Raw genomic sequence first — 17,850 nt, forward strand, 5'->3', positions numbered from 1 at the left:
CCCAACCACACCCATTTAGCACTGCCGATCACACTGTTTCATATACAATAATTATAAACAAAAAATTATGGCCACACAGTGCCCCATACTGTATAATGGCCACACATGGTGCTCCATACTGTACGATGACCACACATGACGCTCCATACTGTATAATGAACACACATGACGCTCCATACTGTATAAAGACCGCACATGATGCTCTATACTGTATAATGACCGCACATGATGCTCCATACTGTATAATGGCCCCACATGATTCTCCATACTGTATAATGACCACACATGATGCTCCATACTGTATACTGGCTGCACATGATGCTCCATATTGTATAATGACTGCACATGATGCTCCATACTGTATAATGACTGCACATGATGCTCCATACTGTATACTGGCTGCACATGATGCTCCATACTGTATAATGGCCACAGTTCTCCATACTGTATAATGACATACAGGCACGCAGCTCACACACAGGCACGCAGCTCACACTCACGGCTCACACACACAGCTCACACACGCACGCAGCTCACACACACGCAGCATCACACACACACGCAGCATCACACACACACGCAGTATCACACATACACGCAGCATCACAAACGCAGCTCACAAACACATGCAGCTTTGACACAAATGCATCACACACGCAGCCATAACACATGCAGCTTTGACACAAATGCATCACACACGCAGCCATCACACACACACGCAGCCATCACACACACACACACACACGCAGCCATCACACACACACACACACACGCAGCCATCACACACACACGCAGCCATCACACACACACACGCAGCCATCACACACACACCCAGCCATCACACACACACACCCAGCCATCACACACCCAGCCATCACACACACACACCCAGCCATCACACACACGCAGCCATCACACACACGCAGCCATCACATACACACCAGATACCTCATACACACATGACACACATGCAGCATCACACACACACACGCATGCAGCATCACACACGCATGCAGCATCACACACACATGCAGCATCACACACACACACACACACACATGCAGCATCACACACACACACACACATGCAGCATCACACACACACACACACATGCAGCATCACACACATCACACACATGCAGCATCACACACATCACACACACAATCTCCTCTGTGGTGCAGGGGCGGCTGATCTGTCCATGTGCAGCTCTTCAGTTTCTCCTGCTCACAGCTCTGCACTGTCCCGGCACCTCCCCCGTCTCTCCTTCTCTGCCGGGATACCAGATAAGAGCAGGAGAAGCAGGAGCTCTGTGCACACACAGGAGGTAGTGAGTCGCTGACCTTTCATCTTGATTGCTGCTGGCTCTCTCCCTCAGCGTGGCAGCGCAGCGCCGCACAGGGGGCGGGGGCGGTCGGGAGGTGACCCAGCTTTTATAAAAAAAAAAAAAAACAGCCACAAACCTAAGTTACTCAGGTGCCGCCCCCTGCATTGTCCCCGCCCTAGGCACGTAGTGCGGAACAACTAATGTCCCGCCCGGGATCCCGGGGCTGACTGTCAAAATCAGAACCGTCCCGCGGGATCCGGGACGGTTGGGAGGTATGCTTTAAGGCATTTTTATTACTTACTGCAATGTCAAAAGTTTACATACACTAAGATTACTATGCCTTTAAACAATTCTGGACTGCCCATTTGATGATGTCATGTGTTTGGAAGCTTTTGGCAACATCTGAGACACACCTGTGGATGTATTTTAACGCACACCTGAAACATACTGCTTCTTTGTGTAGCATCATGGGAAAGTCTCAAGAAATCAGCCAGATACGTCAGTAAAAAAATGTATTGTTGGTCACTAAGTGGTTAAGGCTTTTTTATTACTTACTGCAAAGTCAAAAGTTTACATACATTTCGTTAGTATTTGGTACCATTGCCCTTAAACTGAATGACTTGGGTCAAACATTTCGGATATACTTCCACAAGCTTCTCGCAATAGTTGGTCTGAATTTGGGCATCTCTCTCTCTCTCTCTCTTTTTCTTTCTCTCTCTCTCTCTCTCTCTCTCTCTCTCTCTCATTATTCTGGCATTTGGGAAATAGTCATAATTATGGCAAGCCTAATTGCCCTAAAATGGGTAAGGTTCATTCTGATTTCATGTCAGATATTGAGAAAAACATGCATACATTGGGTACGGAAAGTATTCAGACACCTTTTAAATTTTTCCCTGTTAGTTTCATTGCAGTCATTTGGTAAATTCAAAAAAAGTTCATTTTTTTTCTCATTAATGTACACTCTGCCCCCCATCTTGACTGAAAAAAAAAACCAGAAATGTAGTAATTTTTGCAAATGTATTAAAAAAGAAACACTGAAATATCACATGGTCATAAGTATTCAGACCCTCTGCTCAGTATTGAGTAGAAGCACCCTTTTGAGCTAGTACAGCCATGAGTCTTCTTGGGAATGATGCAACACGTTTTTCACACCTGGATTTGGGTATCCTCTGCCATTCTCCCTTGCAGATCCTGTCTAGTTCTGTCAGGTTGGATGGTTAACGTTGGTGGACAGCCATTTTCAGGTCTCTCCAGAGATGCTCAGAGATGCTCAATTGGGTTTAGGTCAGGGCTCTGACTGGGCCAGTCAAGAATGGTCACAGAGTTGTTCTGAAGCCACTCATTTGTTATTTTAACTGTGTGCTTAGGGTCATTGTCTTGTTGGAAGGTGAACCAAAAAGGTCTATCTTCTTCTCATCAGACCAGAGAATCTTATTTCTCATAGTCTTGGAGTCCTTCATGTGTTTTTTAGCAAACTCTATGCGGGCTTTCATATGTCTTGCACTGAGGAGAGGCTTCCGTCTGGCCACTCTGCCATATAGGCCCGACTGGTGGAGGGCTGCAGTGATAGTTGACTTTGTGGAACTTTCTCCCATCTCCCTACTGCATCTCTGGAGCTCAGCCATAGTGATTTTGGAATTCTTCTTTACCTCTCTCACCAAGGCTCTTTTCCCACGATTGCTCAGTTTGGCTGAACAGCCAGGTCTAGGAAGACTTCCGGTGGTCCCAAACTTCTTCCATTTAAGGATTATGGAGGCCACTGTGCTCTTAGGAACCTTAAGTACTGCAGAAATTCTCTTGTAACCTTTGCCAGATCTGTGCCTTGCCACAATTCTGTCTCTCTTCTACATTTCTGTTTTTTTCAGACAAGATGGGGTGCGGTGTGTACATTAATGTGAAAAAAATGAACTTCTTTTTGTATTTACCAAATGTCTGCAATGAACCAAGGAGTGAAAAATTTAAAGGGGCATGAATGCTTTCCATACCTAATGTATGTGTCTTTTATATAGTGTATGTAAACTGCTGGTTTCAGTTCAACTGTATGTGTATACAGTGAAGGAAATAATTATTTGATCCCTTGCTGATTTTGTAAGTTTGCCAACTTATAAAGACAAAGACATGAACAGTCTATAATTTTAAGGGTAGGTCAGTTTTAACATTGAGAGATAGAATATCAAAAATAAAATCCAGAAAATCACATTGTATAAAATATATAAATTTATTTGCATTTTGCAGTGAGAAATAAGTATTCGATCCCTCTGCCAACATAGATAATACTTGTTGGCAAAACTCTTGATGGCAAGCACAGCAGTCAGACGTTTTTTTGTAGTTGATGATGAGGTTTGCGCACATGTCAGGAGGAATTTTGGTCCACTACTTTTTGCAGATCATCTCTAAATCATTAAGATTTTGAGGCTGTAGCTTGGCAACTCGGAGCTTCAACTCCCTCCATAAGTTTTCTATGGGATTAAGGTCTGGAGACTGGCTAGGCCACTCCATGACCTTAATGTGCTTCTTTTTGAGCCACTCCTTTGTTTCCTTGGCCATATATTCTGGGTCATTTTCTTGCTGGAAGACCCAGCCATGACTCCTTTTTAATGTCCTGTCGGTACATGGCTCCATCCATTCTCCCATTGATGCGATGAAGTAATCCTGTGCCCTTAGCAGAGAAACACACCCAAAACATAATATTTCCACCGCCATGCTTGATAGTGGGGACGTTTTGGGTCATAGGCAGCATTTCCCTTCCTATAAGCACAGCGCGAGTTAATGCCAAAGAGCTCAATTTTTGTCTCATCTGACCACAGCACCTTCTCCCAATCACTCACAGTACAGTATCATCCAGGTGTTCATTGGTAAACTTCAAATGGGCCTGCACATGCGCCTTCTTGAGCACGGAGACCTTGCGGGCACTGCAGGATTTTAAACCTTTATAGCGTAATGTGTTACCAATGGTTTTCTTGGTGACTGTGGTCCCCGCTGCCTTGAGATCATTAACAAGTTTCCCCCCATGTCGTTTTTGGCTGATCTCTCACCTTTCTCATGATCAAGGATACCCCACAATGTGAGATTTTGCATGGTGCCAAAGATCCATGTCGATTGACGGTCATTTTGTATTTCTTCCATTTTCTTATAATTGCGCCAATAGTTGTCTCCTTCTCACCCAGCTTTTTACTTATGGTTTTGTGGCCCATTCTATCTTTGTGCAGGTCTATGATCTTGTCCCTGACATCCTTATAAAGCTCTTTGGTCTTGCCCATGTTGTAGAGGTTAGAGTCTGACTGATTAATTGAGTCTGTGGACAGGAGTCTTTTATAAAGGTGACTATGTAAGACAGCTGTCCTTAATGCAGGCAACAAGTTTATTAGGAACGTGTAACTCGTCCGTAGGAGACAGAACTCTTAATGGTTGGTAGGGGATCAAATTCCTATTTCTCACTGCAAAATGCATTATAAATGTAAATGTATTTAATTTATACAATGTGATTTTCTGGATTTTATTTTTGATATTCTATCTCTTAATGTTAAAATTAACCTACCCTTAAAATTATAGACTGTTCATGTCTTTGTCAGTGGGAAAACTTACAAAATCAGCAAGGGATCACATACTTACTTCTATATATATATATATATATATATATATATATATATATATATATATATATTGTATATACATAGTGAAGGAAGGAAGTATTTGATCCCTTGCTGATTTTGTATTTTGCAATTTCCTTCCCTGAATTTTTTTTGAGACAGGAATATAAAATGCCAGTCTTGTATAAATCTGTCCCTGTATTTCTCTGTCTTTGTTCAGCTCAGCTTGTGTGTATGTTCTTGTGCATGCTCTGTATGTGAAGTATAATAAAATGGTTCTCTGTGTGGTAGTGGTTGATGAGCAGAACGCCCACACTGAAGAACAAGAGAACCAGGCTGCAGAAGAGTACAGGAAAGAATTAGAGGATTCAAAGGAAGAAGAAAAAGACGAAGACACAAAGGATCTGGATCCTCTCTCAGGTATGGACTAATATGAGCACTGTTCAAAGGAATTATTATTGCTTTCACCAGCTAGTTTGGAAGTTGGCTCAGAAGCAGGCGACTGACTCCTTGAAGATTCTCCGCTTCTTCATGTCCTGTAAGATGTCATTTGTAGAACAGAGCGATGTACTTTCCAAATGTTTCATTACAACTATTCATCTGAGTCCTGTAACCCATTTCTTTGAGTATACGGCTTTCATCTTCTTCCTCTGTGATCTTGGCGCACAATCCCAGTACTGACCTTTTTTGTCTTTGCTCCACTTATGAGATGATGGAAGAGCAGCGTCACTTATTTCCGAGCTGGGAGGTGTATAAAGCAGGACCAATATGTGTATTTGTACATGTAAGAGCTGGCAGCACGAGCTGGTGCTCCAAGAGCAGTAATGAAACACCAAGTTGGGTACCTGCGACAAGACATCATTTTCACTTATTGGGACTCTGTTGGTTTTTGTATCAGAGCATGAACAGCAAAAGGTTATTTTTAATGTAGCCTAGCCCCAGGAGTCCCATCTGTCATAATAAAGAGCAGCTGTTATACATATTACGCTTGTTTTGTCACGGAGTACAGATGAGGCAAAAAATGCCACTTCCAGATCCCGAGTGACGGTGTAGTACAAAGGTTACAACGCAAGTGAATGATCGATTTAGTGTCCTCTTTAATGTTTTCTTTTTACTCTGATCGCAAAACATTGAAATATAGACGTCTCGTAAACCGATGCATTATCTTCTAAGTGCTAGATTCCTTCTGCGCAATGTGTATTTGTCATTCTGCAGCCATGTTGTCTATACCACCAGAACGACCCCTTTTTGTGGATCATTATTTTTTATTTTGTAAAAGCTTTATATGTAATAGGCGAGTGATCACTGTCTCTGTACATAGTTCTGTGTGATGTAACATTCACCTTGTTACAGGGGACAATATATTATTTTGAGTTGAGCCACATTTGATTTTTTTCAATTTGAAACTTCATTCTTCAGCCTCTCACATTAATTTACACCATGCTAATCAATGATGGGAAAAAAAGTTCTGACAGACTAGAAAATAATATAAAATAAAAATTGCTTTTTTGAAAATAAAATCATTTTCTGATATTTTCTGATGTACAAGTATTTTAGTAAGTATGGGAGAAGTTCTCTAATTATAATATAAAATGGCAGTTGTTTCTCAAAAATAAAAAAATAATTAAAAATCATCTAATCTTGTTTGTACTTTTATGCCATTATGCGGTGTCTGATTTATGTATGGCATTGACCATAGTGCTCTAATGCAACTTTTAGGTGTAGTAATGTTGCGGGCTGAAGTGCGGTCACCATACCAATATCAGAAATCCTAGATAACTGTTAACCCCTATCACCCTGAGCACTATAGCGAGCACCTAAGTGATTCAAAGATGAGGCTCTTTTTGGCATCCGGTCATATTTTCTCTATGTGGTTACCGATGCCAACTATTATATACTAGATGGTGGCCCGATTCTAATGCATCGGGTATTCTAGAATATGCATGTCCACGTAGTATATTGCCCAGCGCACGTAGTATATTGCCCAGCCACGTAGTATATTGCCCAGCCACGTAGTATACAGCACAGAGCCACATAGTATATTGCACAGCGACGTAGTATACAGCACAGAGCCACGTAGTATATTGGCCAGTCACGTAGTATATTGCCCAGCCACGTATGTCACAGGTTAAAAAATAAACATATACTCACCTTCCGAGGGCCCCTTGTAGTTCTGTCGCCTGTGTGCGGTGCAGGCGGCAGCTTCCGGTCCCAGGGTGTGATGACGTCGCGGTCACATGACCGTGACGTCATGGCAGGTCCTTCTCGCATACCATCCTTGCCACCGGAACCAGCCGCTTGCATGGAGCGGTCACCGATGCGTCGCGAGGAGCGGGAAAGGCGGCGGAAGGTAAGTATATAATGATTTTTTATTTTTTTTATTATTTTTAACATTAGATGTTTTTACTATTGACGCTGCATTAGGCAGCTTCAATAGTAAAAACTTGGTCACACAGGGTTAATAGCGGCGGTAACGGAGTGAGTTACCCGTGGCATAACGTGGTCCGTTACCGCTGGCATTAACCCTGTGTGAGCAGTGACTGCGGGGAGTATGGAGCGGGCGCCGGGCACTGACTGCAGGGGAGTAGGGAGGGACTAATCGGACTGTGGCCGTCGCTGATTGGTCGCGGCAGCCATGACAGGCAGCTGGTGAGACCAATCAGCGACTTGGATTCCATGACAGACAGAGGCCGCGACCAATGAATATCCGGGACACACAGACAGACAGACGGAAGTGACCCTTAGACAATTATATAGTAGATGGCAGCCAAGGGCCTAACAAATATTTACTAAAACAAAGTTATCAAAGTGATAAATAAAAAGCCACAAATGTAAAACTGAACCTTATGAAAAAGCTACATGGAGGTAACAGGTTTCGAGTTGCAGCCGTCACAATAGCAAGATAAGTTATTTTGCCATAAATGGTAATGTAATTCCTTATTACATGGTCAAGTAGCCCAATTATATAATTGACAGTGTGCAATGCATTCTGATTTTTTTTTTTTCTTTTTGCACTCAAAAATATTTCTTCTCCTTAGTCTTAGTATGTTATTCGTTGTTTTGAAATTTCTGTGTATTCTGTGGTGGGAAAAGTTTATATTTCTGTACACTCGTAACAGAGGGTCTATTTCTTTATCCAACAGTAAAAGTTGCTCCACGTTCTCCAGACAGACGTGCAAGTCGTAGTGCTCAGTCGCAAAGTGGCTCCTTCTCCAGTCCCCCATTGGCATCCAGTAAGGAAAATCTCCCTGTGTTAAACACTAGAATTATCTGCCCAGGTAATAATCTGCAACCTGCTGAATGTCGTAGTTCTGTCTTATTTACTTTCCTGTATTAATCTGTAAGTCTATGTATTTCTGTGCATAAAGCCGGAAAATGATTAGGATGGGGTTTATGCCAGTTGTTTCCTTCCATTAGAATAATGTGTAGAGCTCTATAATATTTCAGTCTGTTATATCCTGTTTGAACATGACACTATAAACCACTAGACAATCAGTAATGATGACAGCCATACTTTATTATTCTGCTATCACCAGTAGATCAAGAGAGCCCTATAGAGGAAGGGGGATCTACATACTGTATTTTTCAGACTATTAGGCTATGTGCACACTTTGTGGATTTGGCTGTGGATCCGCAGCGGATTTGACGCTGCGGATTCGCAGCAGTTTTCCATGTGGTTTACAGTACCATGTAGACCTATGGAAAACCAAATCAGCAGTGCACAATGTGGAAAAGCTGCTGGTTATTTTCCGCAACATGTCAATTCTTTGTGCAGATTCCGCAGCATTTTACACCTATTCCATAATAGGAATCCGCAGGTGTATAAACGCATGTGAAATCCACACAAAAACCGTGGTAAATCTGCAGATAATCCACAGGTAAAATGCAGGGCATTTTACCTGCATTTTTTTCTGAATTTGTGCGGAAAAATCCGCACACCAAGCCGTACCGTGTGCATATACCCTAAGGCGCACCGTACCATAAGACGCACCTAGGTTTTAGAGGAGGTTAAAGAAAAAAATAAAATTAGGCAAAAAAAGTGGTCAATCCTGTACTAATAGCCCCCATCCTGAGATATATATATATATATATATATATATATATATATATATATATATATATATATATATATATATATACATATACATACAGTTAGGTCCATATATATTTGGACAGAGACAACATTTTTCCAATTTTGGTTATAGACATTACCACAATGAATTTTAAACAAAACAATTCAGATGCAGTTGAAGTTCAGACTTTTAGCTTTCATTTGAGGGTACCCACATTAAAATTGGATGAAGGGTTTAGGAGTTTCAGCTCCTTAACATGTGCCACCCTGTTTTTAAAGGGACCAAAAGTTATTGGACAGATTCAATAATTTTACATAAAATGCTCATTTTTAGTACTTGGTTGAAAACCCTTTGTTGGCAATGACTGCCTGAAGTCTTGAACTCATGGACATCACCAGACGCTGTGTCTCCTCCTTTTTGATGCTCTGCCAGGCCTTCACTGCGGTGGTTTTCAGTTGCTGTTTGTTTGTGGGCCTTTCTGTCTGAAGTTTAGTCTTTAACAAGTGAAATGCATGCTCAATTGGGTTGAGATCAGGTGACTGACTTGGCCATTCCAGAATATTCCACTTCTTTGCTTTAATAAACTCCTGGATTGCTTTGGCTTTATGTTTTGGATCATTGTCCATCTGTAGTATGAAACGACGGCCAATCAGTTTGGCTGCATTTTGCTGGATCTGAGCACACAGTATGGCTCTGAATACCTCAGAATTCATTCGGCTGCTTCTGTCCTGTGTCACATCATCAATAAACACTAGTGACCCAGTGCCACTGGCAGCCATGCATGCCCAAGCCATCACACTGCCTCTGCAGTGTTTTACAGATGATGTGGTATGCTTTGGATCATGAGCTGTTCCACGCCTTCGCCATACTTTTCTCTTTCCATCATTCTGGTAGAGGTTGATCTTGGTTTCATCTGTCCAAAGAATGTTCTTCCAGAACTGTGCTGGCTTTTTTAGATGTTTTTTTTTAGCAAAGTCCAGTCTAGCCTTTTTATTCTTGATGCTTATGAGTGGCTTGCACCGTGCAGTGAACCCTCTGTATTTACTTTCATGCAGTCTTCTCTTTATAGTAGATTTGGATATTGATACGCCGACCTCCTGGAGAGTGTTGTTCACTTGGTTGGCTGTTGTGAAGGGGTTTCTCTTCACCATGGAGATTATTCTGCGATCATCCACCACTGTTGTCTTCTGTGGGCGCCCAGGTCTTTTTGCATTGATGAGTTCACCAGTGCTTTCTTTCTTTCTCAGGATGCACCAAACTGTAGATTTTGCCACTCCTAATATTGTAGCAATTTCTCGGATGGGTTTTTTCTGTTTTCGCAGCTTAAGGATGGCTTGTTTCACCTGCATGGAGAGCTCCTTTGACCGCATGTTTACTTCATAACAAAACCTTCCAAATGCAAGCACCACACCTCAAATCAACTCCAGGCCCTTTATCTGCTTAATTTAGAATGGCATAACGAAGGGATTGCCCACACCTGTCCATGAAATAGCCTTGGAGTCAATTGTCCAATTACTTATGGTCCCTTTAAAAACAGGGTGGCACATGTTAAGGAGCTGGAATTCCTAAACCCTTCATCCAATATTAATGTGGGTACCCTCAAATGAAAGCCGAAAGTCTGAGCTTCAACTACATCTGAATTGTTTTGTTTAAAATTCATTGTGGTAATGTCTATAACCAAAACTAGAAAAATGTTGTCTCTGTCCAAATATATATGGACCTAACTGTATGTATGTATGTATATATATATATATATATATATATATATATATATATATATATATATACTGTATATGTACCCCCATACTTGCATATGCTCCCTCTCTTTGCATATGCCCCCTCATCCATGTATATGGTCCCCCATCCTTGTATATGTGCCCCAATTAATGTGTATGCCCCTTCCTTGTATACAGTATGTTCCACAATCTATGTATACATCCCCCATCTTTGTATATACCCCCTTTCCTTATATATGCTTCCTCATTCTTGTATATGCTCTCCCATCCTTATATATGCCCTCATCCTTGTGCTTGCTCCCCTATCCTTTTTGGCGTGCAACACCTGCGACTATTTAATTAATCACATGATCTTTGCAATATTAAATACTTTGTACACTATATATCACTATACATGTATAAGATATTTTATGAAAGATTTTGTATATTTGCACTTAGCACTTTAATCTAAGTAAAACGGTGATTAGGTCTTCACAAATCATGTTTGAAATTTTATGCTAATTGATTCATTAATGACTAGTGCACCCTATATATTTCTGTAGCACTGCTTAATTCATAGCTTGAGAAAGGATTTGTTTTATCCAAAATGTTGCCACGCCACAGGGCATTAAAGTCCTCTTTTTTGCATCTTTTTGTGCTATTTCCCTTTTTGTTTAATATACACTCACCGGCCACTTTATTAGGTACACCTGTCCAACTTCTTGTTAACACTTAATTTCTAATCAGCCAATCACATGGCGGCAACTCAGTGCATTTAGGCATGTAGACATGGTCAAGACAATCTCCTGCAGTTCAAACCGAGCATCAGTATGGGGAAGAAAGGTGATTTGAGTGCCTTTGAACGTGGCATGGTTGTTGGTGCCAGAAGGGCTGGTCTGAGTATTTCAGAAACTGCTGATCTACTGGGATTTTCACGCACAACCATCTCTAGGGTTTACAGAGAATGGTCCGAAAAAGAAAAAAAATCCAGTGAGCGGCAGTTCTGTGGGCGGAAATGCCTTGTTGATGCCAGAGGTCAGAGGAGAATGGGCAGACTGGTTCGAGCTGATAGAAAGGCAACAGTGACTCAAATCGCCACCCGTTACAACCAAGGTAGGCCTAAGAGCATCTCTGAACGCACAGTGCGTCGAACTTTGAGGCAGATGGGCTACAGCAGCAGAAGACCACACCGGGTACCACTCCTTTCAGCTAAGAACAGGAAACTGAGGCTACAATTTGTACAAGCTCATCGAAATTGGACAGTAGAAGATTGGAAAAACGTTGCTTGGTCTGATGAGTCTCGATTTCTGCTGCGACATTCGGATGGTAGGGTCAGAATTTGGCGTAAACAACATGAAAGCATGGATCCATCCTGCCTTGTATGGAGCATCTTTGGGATGTGCAGCCGACAAATCTGCGGCAACTGTGTGATGCCATCATGTCAATATGGACCAAAATCTCTGAGGAATGCTTCCAGCACCTTGTTGAATCTATGCCACGAAGAATTGAGGCAGTTCTGAAGGCAAAAGGGGGTCCAACCCGTTACTAGCATGCTGTACCTAATAAAGTGGCCGGTGAGTGTATATAGAGTGATGGAATCAGAAAATGATGCTGCAAGGGACCACAGGGAAGGTAAGTAGAATGGTTTATGAGTTTTTTAGGTTTTTCTCAAGGCTGTCATGCATACCATGATGGGAACGTGGGCCATGGATACCAGGATGGGGAAGGGGGCCATGCATACCAGGATAGGGATGAGGGGGGCATGCATACCAGGATAAGGGTGAGGGGGCCATGTATACAGGATAAGAATGAAGGGACCATGCAGATCAGGATAGGGATGAGGGGGCCATATATTCCAGGAATATATGGCCCCCTCATCCCTATCCTGATCTGCATGGTCCCTTCATTCTTATCCTGTATACATGGCCCCCTCATCCTTATCCTGGTATGCATGGCCCCCTCATCCTTATCCTGGTATGCATGGCCCCCTCATCCTTATCCTGGTATGCATGGCCCCTCATCCCTATCCTGGTATGCATGGCCCCCTCATCCCTATCCTGGTATGCATGGCCCCCTTCCCCATCCTGGTATCCATGACCCACGTTCCCATCATGGTATGCATGACAGCCTTGAGAAAAACCTAAAAAACTCATAAACCATTCTACTTACCTTCCCTGTGGTCCCTTGCAGCATCATTTTCTGATTCCATCAGCTGATTTATGGTTGTAAGCAGCGCATTGCAGTGATGTCATGTGCTGCTTACAAGCTGAAGACAGCTTCCAGAATACTCACTGCTCCTCATACCTGGGACTATGGGCGTGTGGAGCAGTGAATATTAATTTCTCTTTTAATACCAGGCACACTGTTAGCCGCAGCCTCCGGCTCCCTGCAGTGGCTGGGCAATCACTTGTGCCCGCTATCAAAGAGAAAGAATATTTACTGCTCTCCACTCCCATAAGTGTGGGGAGCAGTGAATATTCATTCTCTTTAGTAGCAGGCACACATGATCGCTCGGCGGCTGTGGGAAGCCTGCAGCTACTACTACTGTTTCACTGTTAAAAATAAATTAATATTCATTGCTTCCCATGGGAGTGGGGAGCAGTGAATATTCTTTTTTTTTTCTAGTAGCGGGCACAAGTAATCGACCAGCAGCTGCAGGAGCCAGTGGCTGCAGCTAACAGTGTGTCTGTTATTAAAAGGAAATGCATATTCACTGCTCCCCACGCCCATATTCCCTCCCAAATCACAACGCCAGCTACAATGCATAGAGGTTGCGGGATTATGGGTTCGGGGAGCAATGAATATTTATTTCTCTTTAGCAGCGGCATCGGGGTTAGCCGCAGCGCTGGCTTTTGCGTTGTGTGACCCACTGCTGCCACTCCACCACATCCCCATTCACATCAGGTACATCTGGACCGTAAGACACCCCCCCATTTTCCTCCAAATTTTTAGAGGAAAAAAGTGCGTCTTATAGTCCGAAAAATTCTGTATATTACTCCTTCCATAGAGACAATAACAAGAATAACAAGAAGCACATATTCAGTATTGTTTGACAAATCTATGCTGTTACCATAATAGTCTGAAACCCAGGAAAAGATTACTGTAATATGCATTTAGGGCATTCAGATGAAAATCCTTGCCCAAAAATTGAAATTGTGTGTGCTAAAGGGAATCTTTCAGGAGAATCAACCCTCCTGAGCCATCTGTATGGGCATGTAGGTCATCGGAACCTGAATTAAATGATATGTTGATATATGTGATCTGATGCTTTATGCCAGAGAAATCCATGGTTTTATCTGTAAATGAGTTTTTCAGGGCTATAGGTCGGACACTGATCTGCCTCCAGAGAGTATAAATAAAAGGGGTGTTACCAGTGGGAGACATGTAACTAACACAGAGCAGTGGAACTGAACTTTATCTCCTTACAAACACATTTGCTGCTGCTCTCACAGCTGTGCTGTATTGCAGCACTGTCTGTCTGTGAGATGAGCTGAGAGAACCTGCAGATGTGTCCGGTATAATCACACACAGCTCTGCAGTGAGAAAAGGAGAGCAGAGAGCGGCCATCATATATCACACTTGTAATGCCCCGTATCATTTACAATAAGCTTGGGAGGTGGATTCTCATGCAGATCAGTGTCCGGCTTATACTCTGGAACAGCTCATTTATATATATAAGAAAAGCGTGCATTTCTCTAGAATAGAACTTCAGATTTCAGATATCAATGTATCAGCTGTCTATGACTTACATGCCAATATAAACTGCTTAGAATGGTTGGTCCTACTGACAGATTCCCTTTAAGTATATCAGGTATATACACTTCTAGGTATCTATCAGTATTAATATATCTTCAGATCCACATATTTCTTATCTTATATTTCACAGGTTTAAGAGCCGGATTGGCAGCTTCCATTGCTGGAAGCTCAATTATTAACAAAATGTTATTGGCAAATATGGATGCAATTGGTGCTTCACCTTTTATTGATCCAGAATTAGACTCATTGTAAGTAATATTTATTGCACTATAAAAATAGCCATTAGTGCTAGGAACATAGACCCATCCGATGTCCATATGGGAGTTGTGTTTTGGTACAGTAGTCTATTAATGAATGCAGACTGCATGTTGTCGGTGCTTGATTTACCAGCTTTGGGCCCCTTCACACGTCCATATAATAACTGGTGCCGGTGTCATCAGTGTTTTGGATCAGTGTCCCATCTGTTTTTTTCTGGTATGGTTTATGAAAAATCAATTCCAAAGCTTCTCCTATACTTCTCAATGGTAAACACGGATAGCACACAGATAACACACGGATGCCATCAGTGTGCTGTACGTGTTTTACATAGACCCATAGATTTGTATTGGCACTTTTCATCCTTGCTGCTGGTAAATAAAAATGGACATGTCTCTATGTTGTTTGCACAGACACATGGCCCATGCAAACACACAGACATATACACAGCAGCATAGGTTATAATGGGTGCATGTGGTCTCCATGAAAGCAAGCAGACGGATACCACGAGTACTGGAAACACGGACATGTAAAGGAGGCCTAACTGATGCTGCAGGTTCTGACTGCACTGCAGAGTATTGCTGGTTATGTTTTGCTGTATTGTGGCAGTACATGGTACAATACTACATTTATAACTGTAATGTATGCTCATAGTATTGAGAGCTACATCAAACACTATGAGGTACTACTTCAATAGTATGTGACCTTATGTTATGGTTAATGTCTGTGCGTTCTCAGTTATTAGAGCACACCTTCCATGTGTTAAAAAACTTATATAAATATAACTGAGAATGCACAGACATGTCCTGTTAATGATTACATACGGTCACATAGTATTGCGGTCATAATACGCACACAAACAAGTGTGTGTATGTACAGTATGTGTGTGTGTGTATGTATGGATATATATGTATGTACATGCGTACGTACAGTGGGGAAAATAAGTATTTGATACACTGTCGATTTTGCAAGTTTTACACGTACAAAGAATCGAGAGGTCTGTAATTTTTATCGTAGGTACACTTCAACTGTGAGAGACAGAATATAAAAAAATCCAGAAAATCACAATGTATGATTTTTAAAATAATTAAATTGCACTTCATTCCATGAAATAAGTATTTCATCACCTACCAACCAGCAAGAATTCTGTCTCTCACAGAGCTGTTAGTTTTTATTTAAGAAACCCTCATACTCTGCACTCATTACCTGTAATAATTGCTCCTGTTTGAACTTCTTAATTGTGTAAAAGACAGCTGTCCACACACTCAATCAATCACACTCCAACCTACCTACCATGGCCAAAACCAAAGAGCTGTCTAAGGACACCAGTGGCAGAATTTTAGACCTACACAAAGCTGGGATGGTCTAGAGGACAATAGGCAAGCAGCTTGGTGAGAAGGCAACAACTATTGGCACAATTATTATAAAATGGAAGAAACACAAGATGACTGTAAGGTCTGGGGCTCCATACAAGTTCTCGCCTCGTGGGGTAAGGATGATTCTGAGAAAAGGTCAGGAATCAGCCCAGAACCACCCGGGAGGACCTGGTCAATGACCTGAAGAAAGCTGGGATCACAGTTTCAAACCTTTCCATTAGGCCGGGGTCACACTTGTGAGAGACTCGCGCGAGTTTCTCACATTGCATCAATACCCGGCACTGCCGCCGGCACTCGGGATCGGAGCGCTCAGCTGCATAGAACACAGCCAAGCCAGATCTCCACTTTGCAGTGACGAGGGGCAGTACCCTAGAACACAGTGTCTGCAAACTGAGATTCTGGTTTGGCTATTATCCTTCGTTATGTGACAAGGTTCGTTAAAGGGTCAACATTAACTTGTAGGATTGCTACTTCCAATAGATGGCACTAAAGTTCTAGTTCTCTTCCTCTCTGAAGAGACAATTTGCATAATTAGCATATTTCCCAAAGGAGTATTGCGGCTTTAAGTCTCCTCATCTCGGCATGCTTAGCATGTCAACCTCCACAAGGAGAAACAATACTTCTTGGATATCGGTCAGAAGGCTATCACCCAGCCAATCCAGATCTCCACTTTGCAGTGACGAGGGGCAGTACCCCGAAACACAGTGTCTGCAAATTGAGATTCTGGTTTGGCTATTATCCTAAGTCATGTGACAAGGCTCGTTAAAGGGTCATCATTGACTTGTAGGATTGCTACTTCCAATAGGTGGCACTAGAGTTCTAGTTCTCTTCCTCTCTGAAGAGACAATTTGCATAAGCTGCATAGAAATACATGTAGCCGCACACTCTGGTCCCGAGTGCCGGTGGCAGTGCCGGGTATTGATGTGAGAGACTTGCGCAAGTTTCTCACATTACACTCGCATGCATGATCCCGGCCTTAGTAACACACTATGCCGCTATGGATTAAAATCATGCAGGGTCCCCCTGCTCACGCCAGCACATGTCCAGGCCTATTTGAAGTTTGCCAATGACCATCTGAATGATCAAGAGGAGGCATGGCAGAAGGTCATGTGGTCAGATGACACCAAAAAAATAACTTTATGGTATCAACTCCACTCTCCGTGTTTGGAGGAAGAGGAAGGATGAGTACAACCCATAGAACACCATCCTAATCATGAATGATGGTGGGGGAAACATCATACTTTAGGGGAGCTTTTCTGAAAAGAGCACAGGACAACTGAACAGTATTGAAGGGCGGATGGATTGGGTCAAATATCGGAAGATTTTTGCACTGCATTGAAGATGGGTCGTGGCTGGGTCTTCCGGTATCACAATGACCCGAAACATACAGTCAAGGCAAGTAAGGAGTGGCTCCGTAAGAAGCATTTTGAGGTCCTGGAATGGCCCAGCCAGTCTTCAGACCTGAACCCAATAGAAAATCTTTGAAGCGAGCTGAAACTCAATGTTGCCCAGCAACATCCCCAAACCTGAAAGATCTGGAGAAGATCTGTATGGAGGAGGGGGCCAAAATCCCTGCTGCAGTGTGTGCAAACTTGGTCAAGAACTACAGGAAACATCAGACCTTTGTAATTTGCAGACAAGGGTTTCTGTACAAAATATTAAGTTCTGTTTTTCTATTGTATCAAATACTTGCCAGATTTTGTGCAATAAAATGCAAATTAATTATGTAAAAATCATACAATGTGATGTTCGGTATTTTTT

General features: G+C 42.3%; 1 protein-coding gene across 4 annotated transcripts in view; it reads left to right on the forward strand.

The window, feature by feature from the left end:
* The window catches only part of DGKH (diacylglycerol kinase eta), a 374,981-nt gene that overhangs the window by 302,284 nt on the left and 54,847 nt on the right, over positions 1–17,850 (forward strand). For all 4 annotated transcript variants that reach the window (XM_077297324.1, XM_077297326.1, XM_077297323.1 and 1 more), the window contains 3 exons: positions 5,206–5,334; positions 8,058–8,192; positions 14,589–14,706. In XM_077297324.1, coding sequence (XP_077153439.1) covers positions 5,206–5,334; positions 8,058–8,192; positions 14,589–14,706 — 382 coding nt within the window. The remainder of the gene's footprint in view (positions 1–5,205; positions 5,335–8,057; positions 8,193–14,588; positions 14,707–17,850) is intronic.

This window comes from Ranitomeya variabilis, chromosome 3 (assembly GCF_051348905.1).
Source record: "Ranitomeya variabilis isolate aRanVar5 chromosome 3, aRanVar5.hap1, whole genome shotgun sequence".
Taxonomy (NCBI): Eukaryota; Metazoa; Chordata; class Amphibia; order Anura; family Dendrobatidae; genus Ranitomeya; species Ranitomeya variabilis.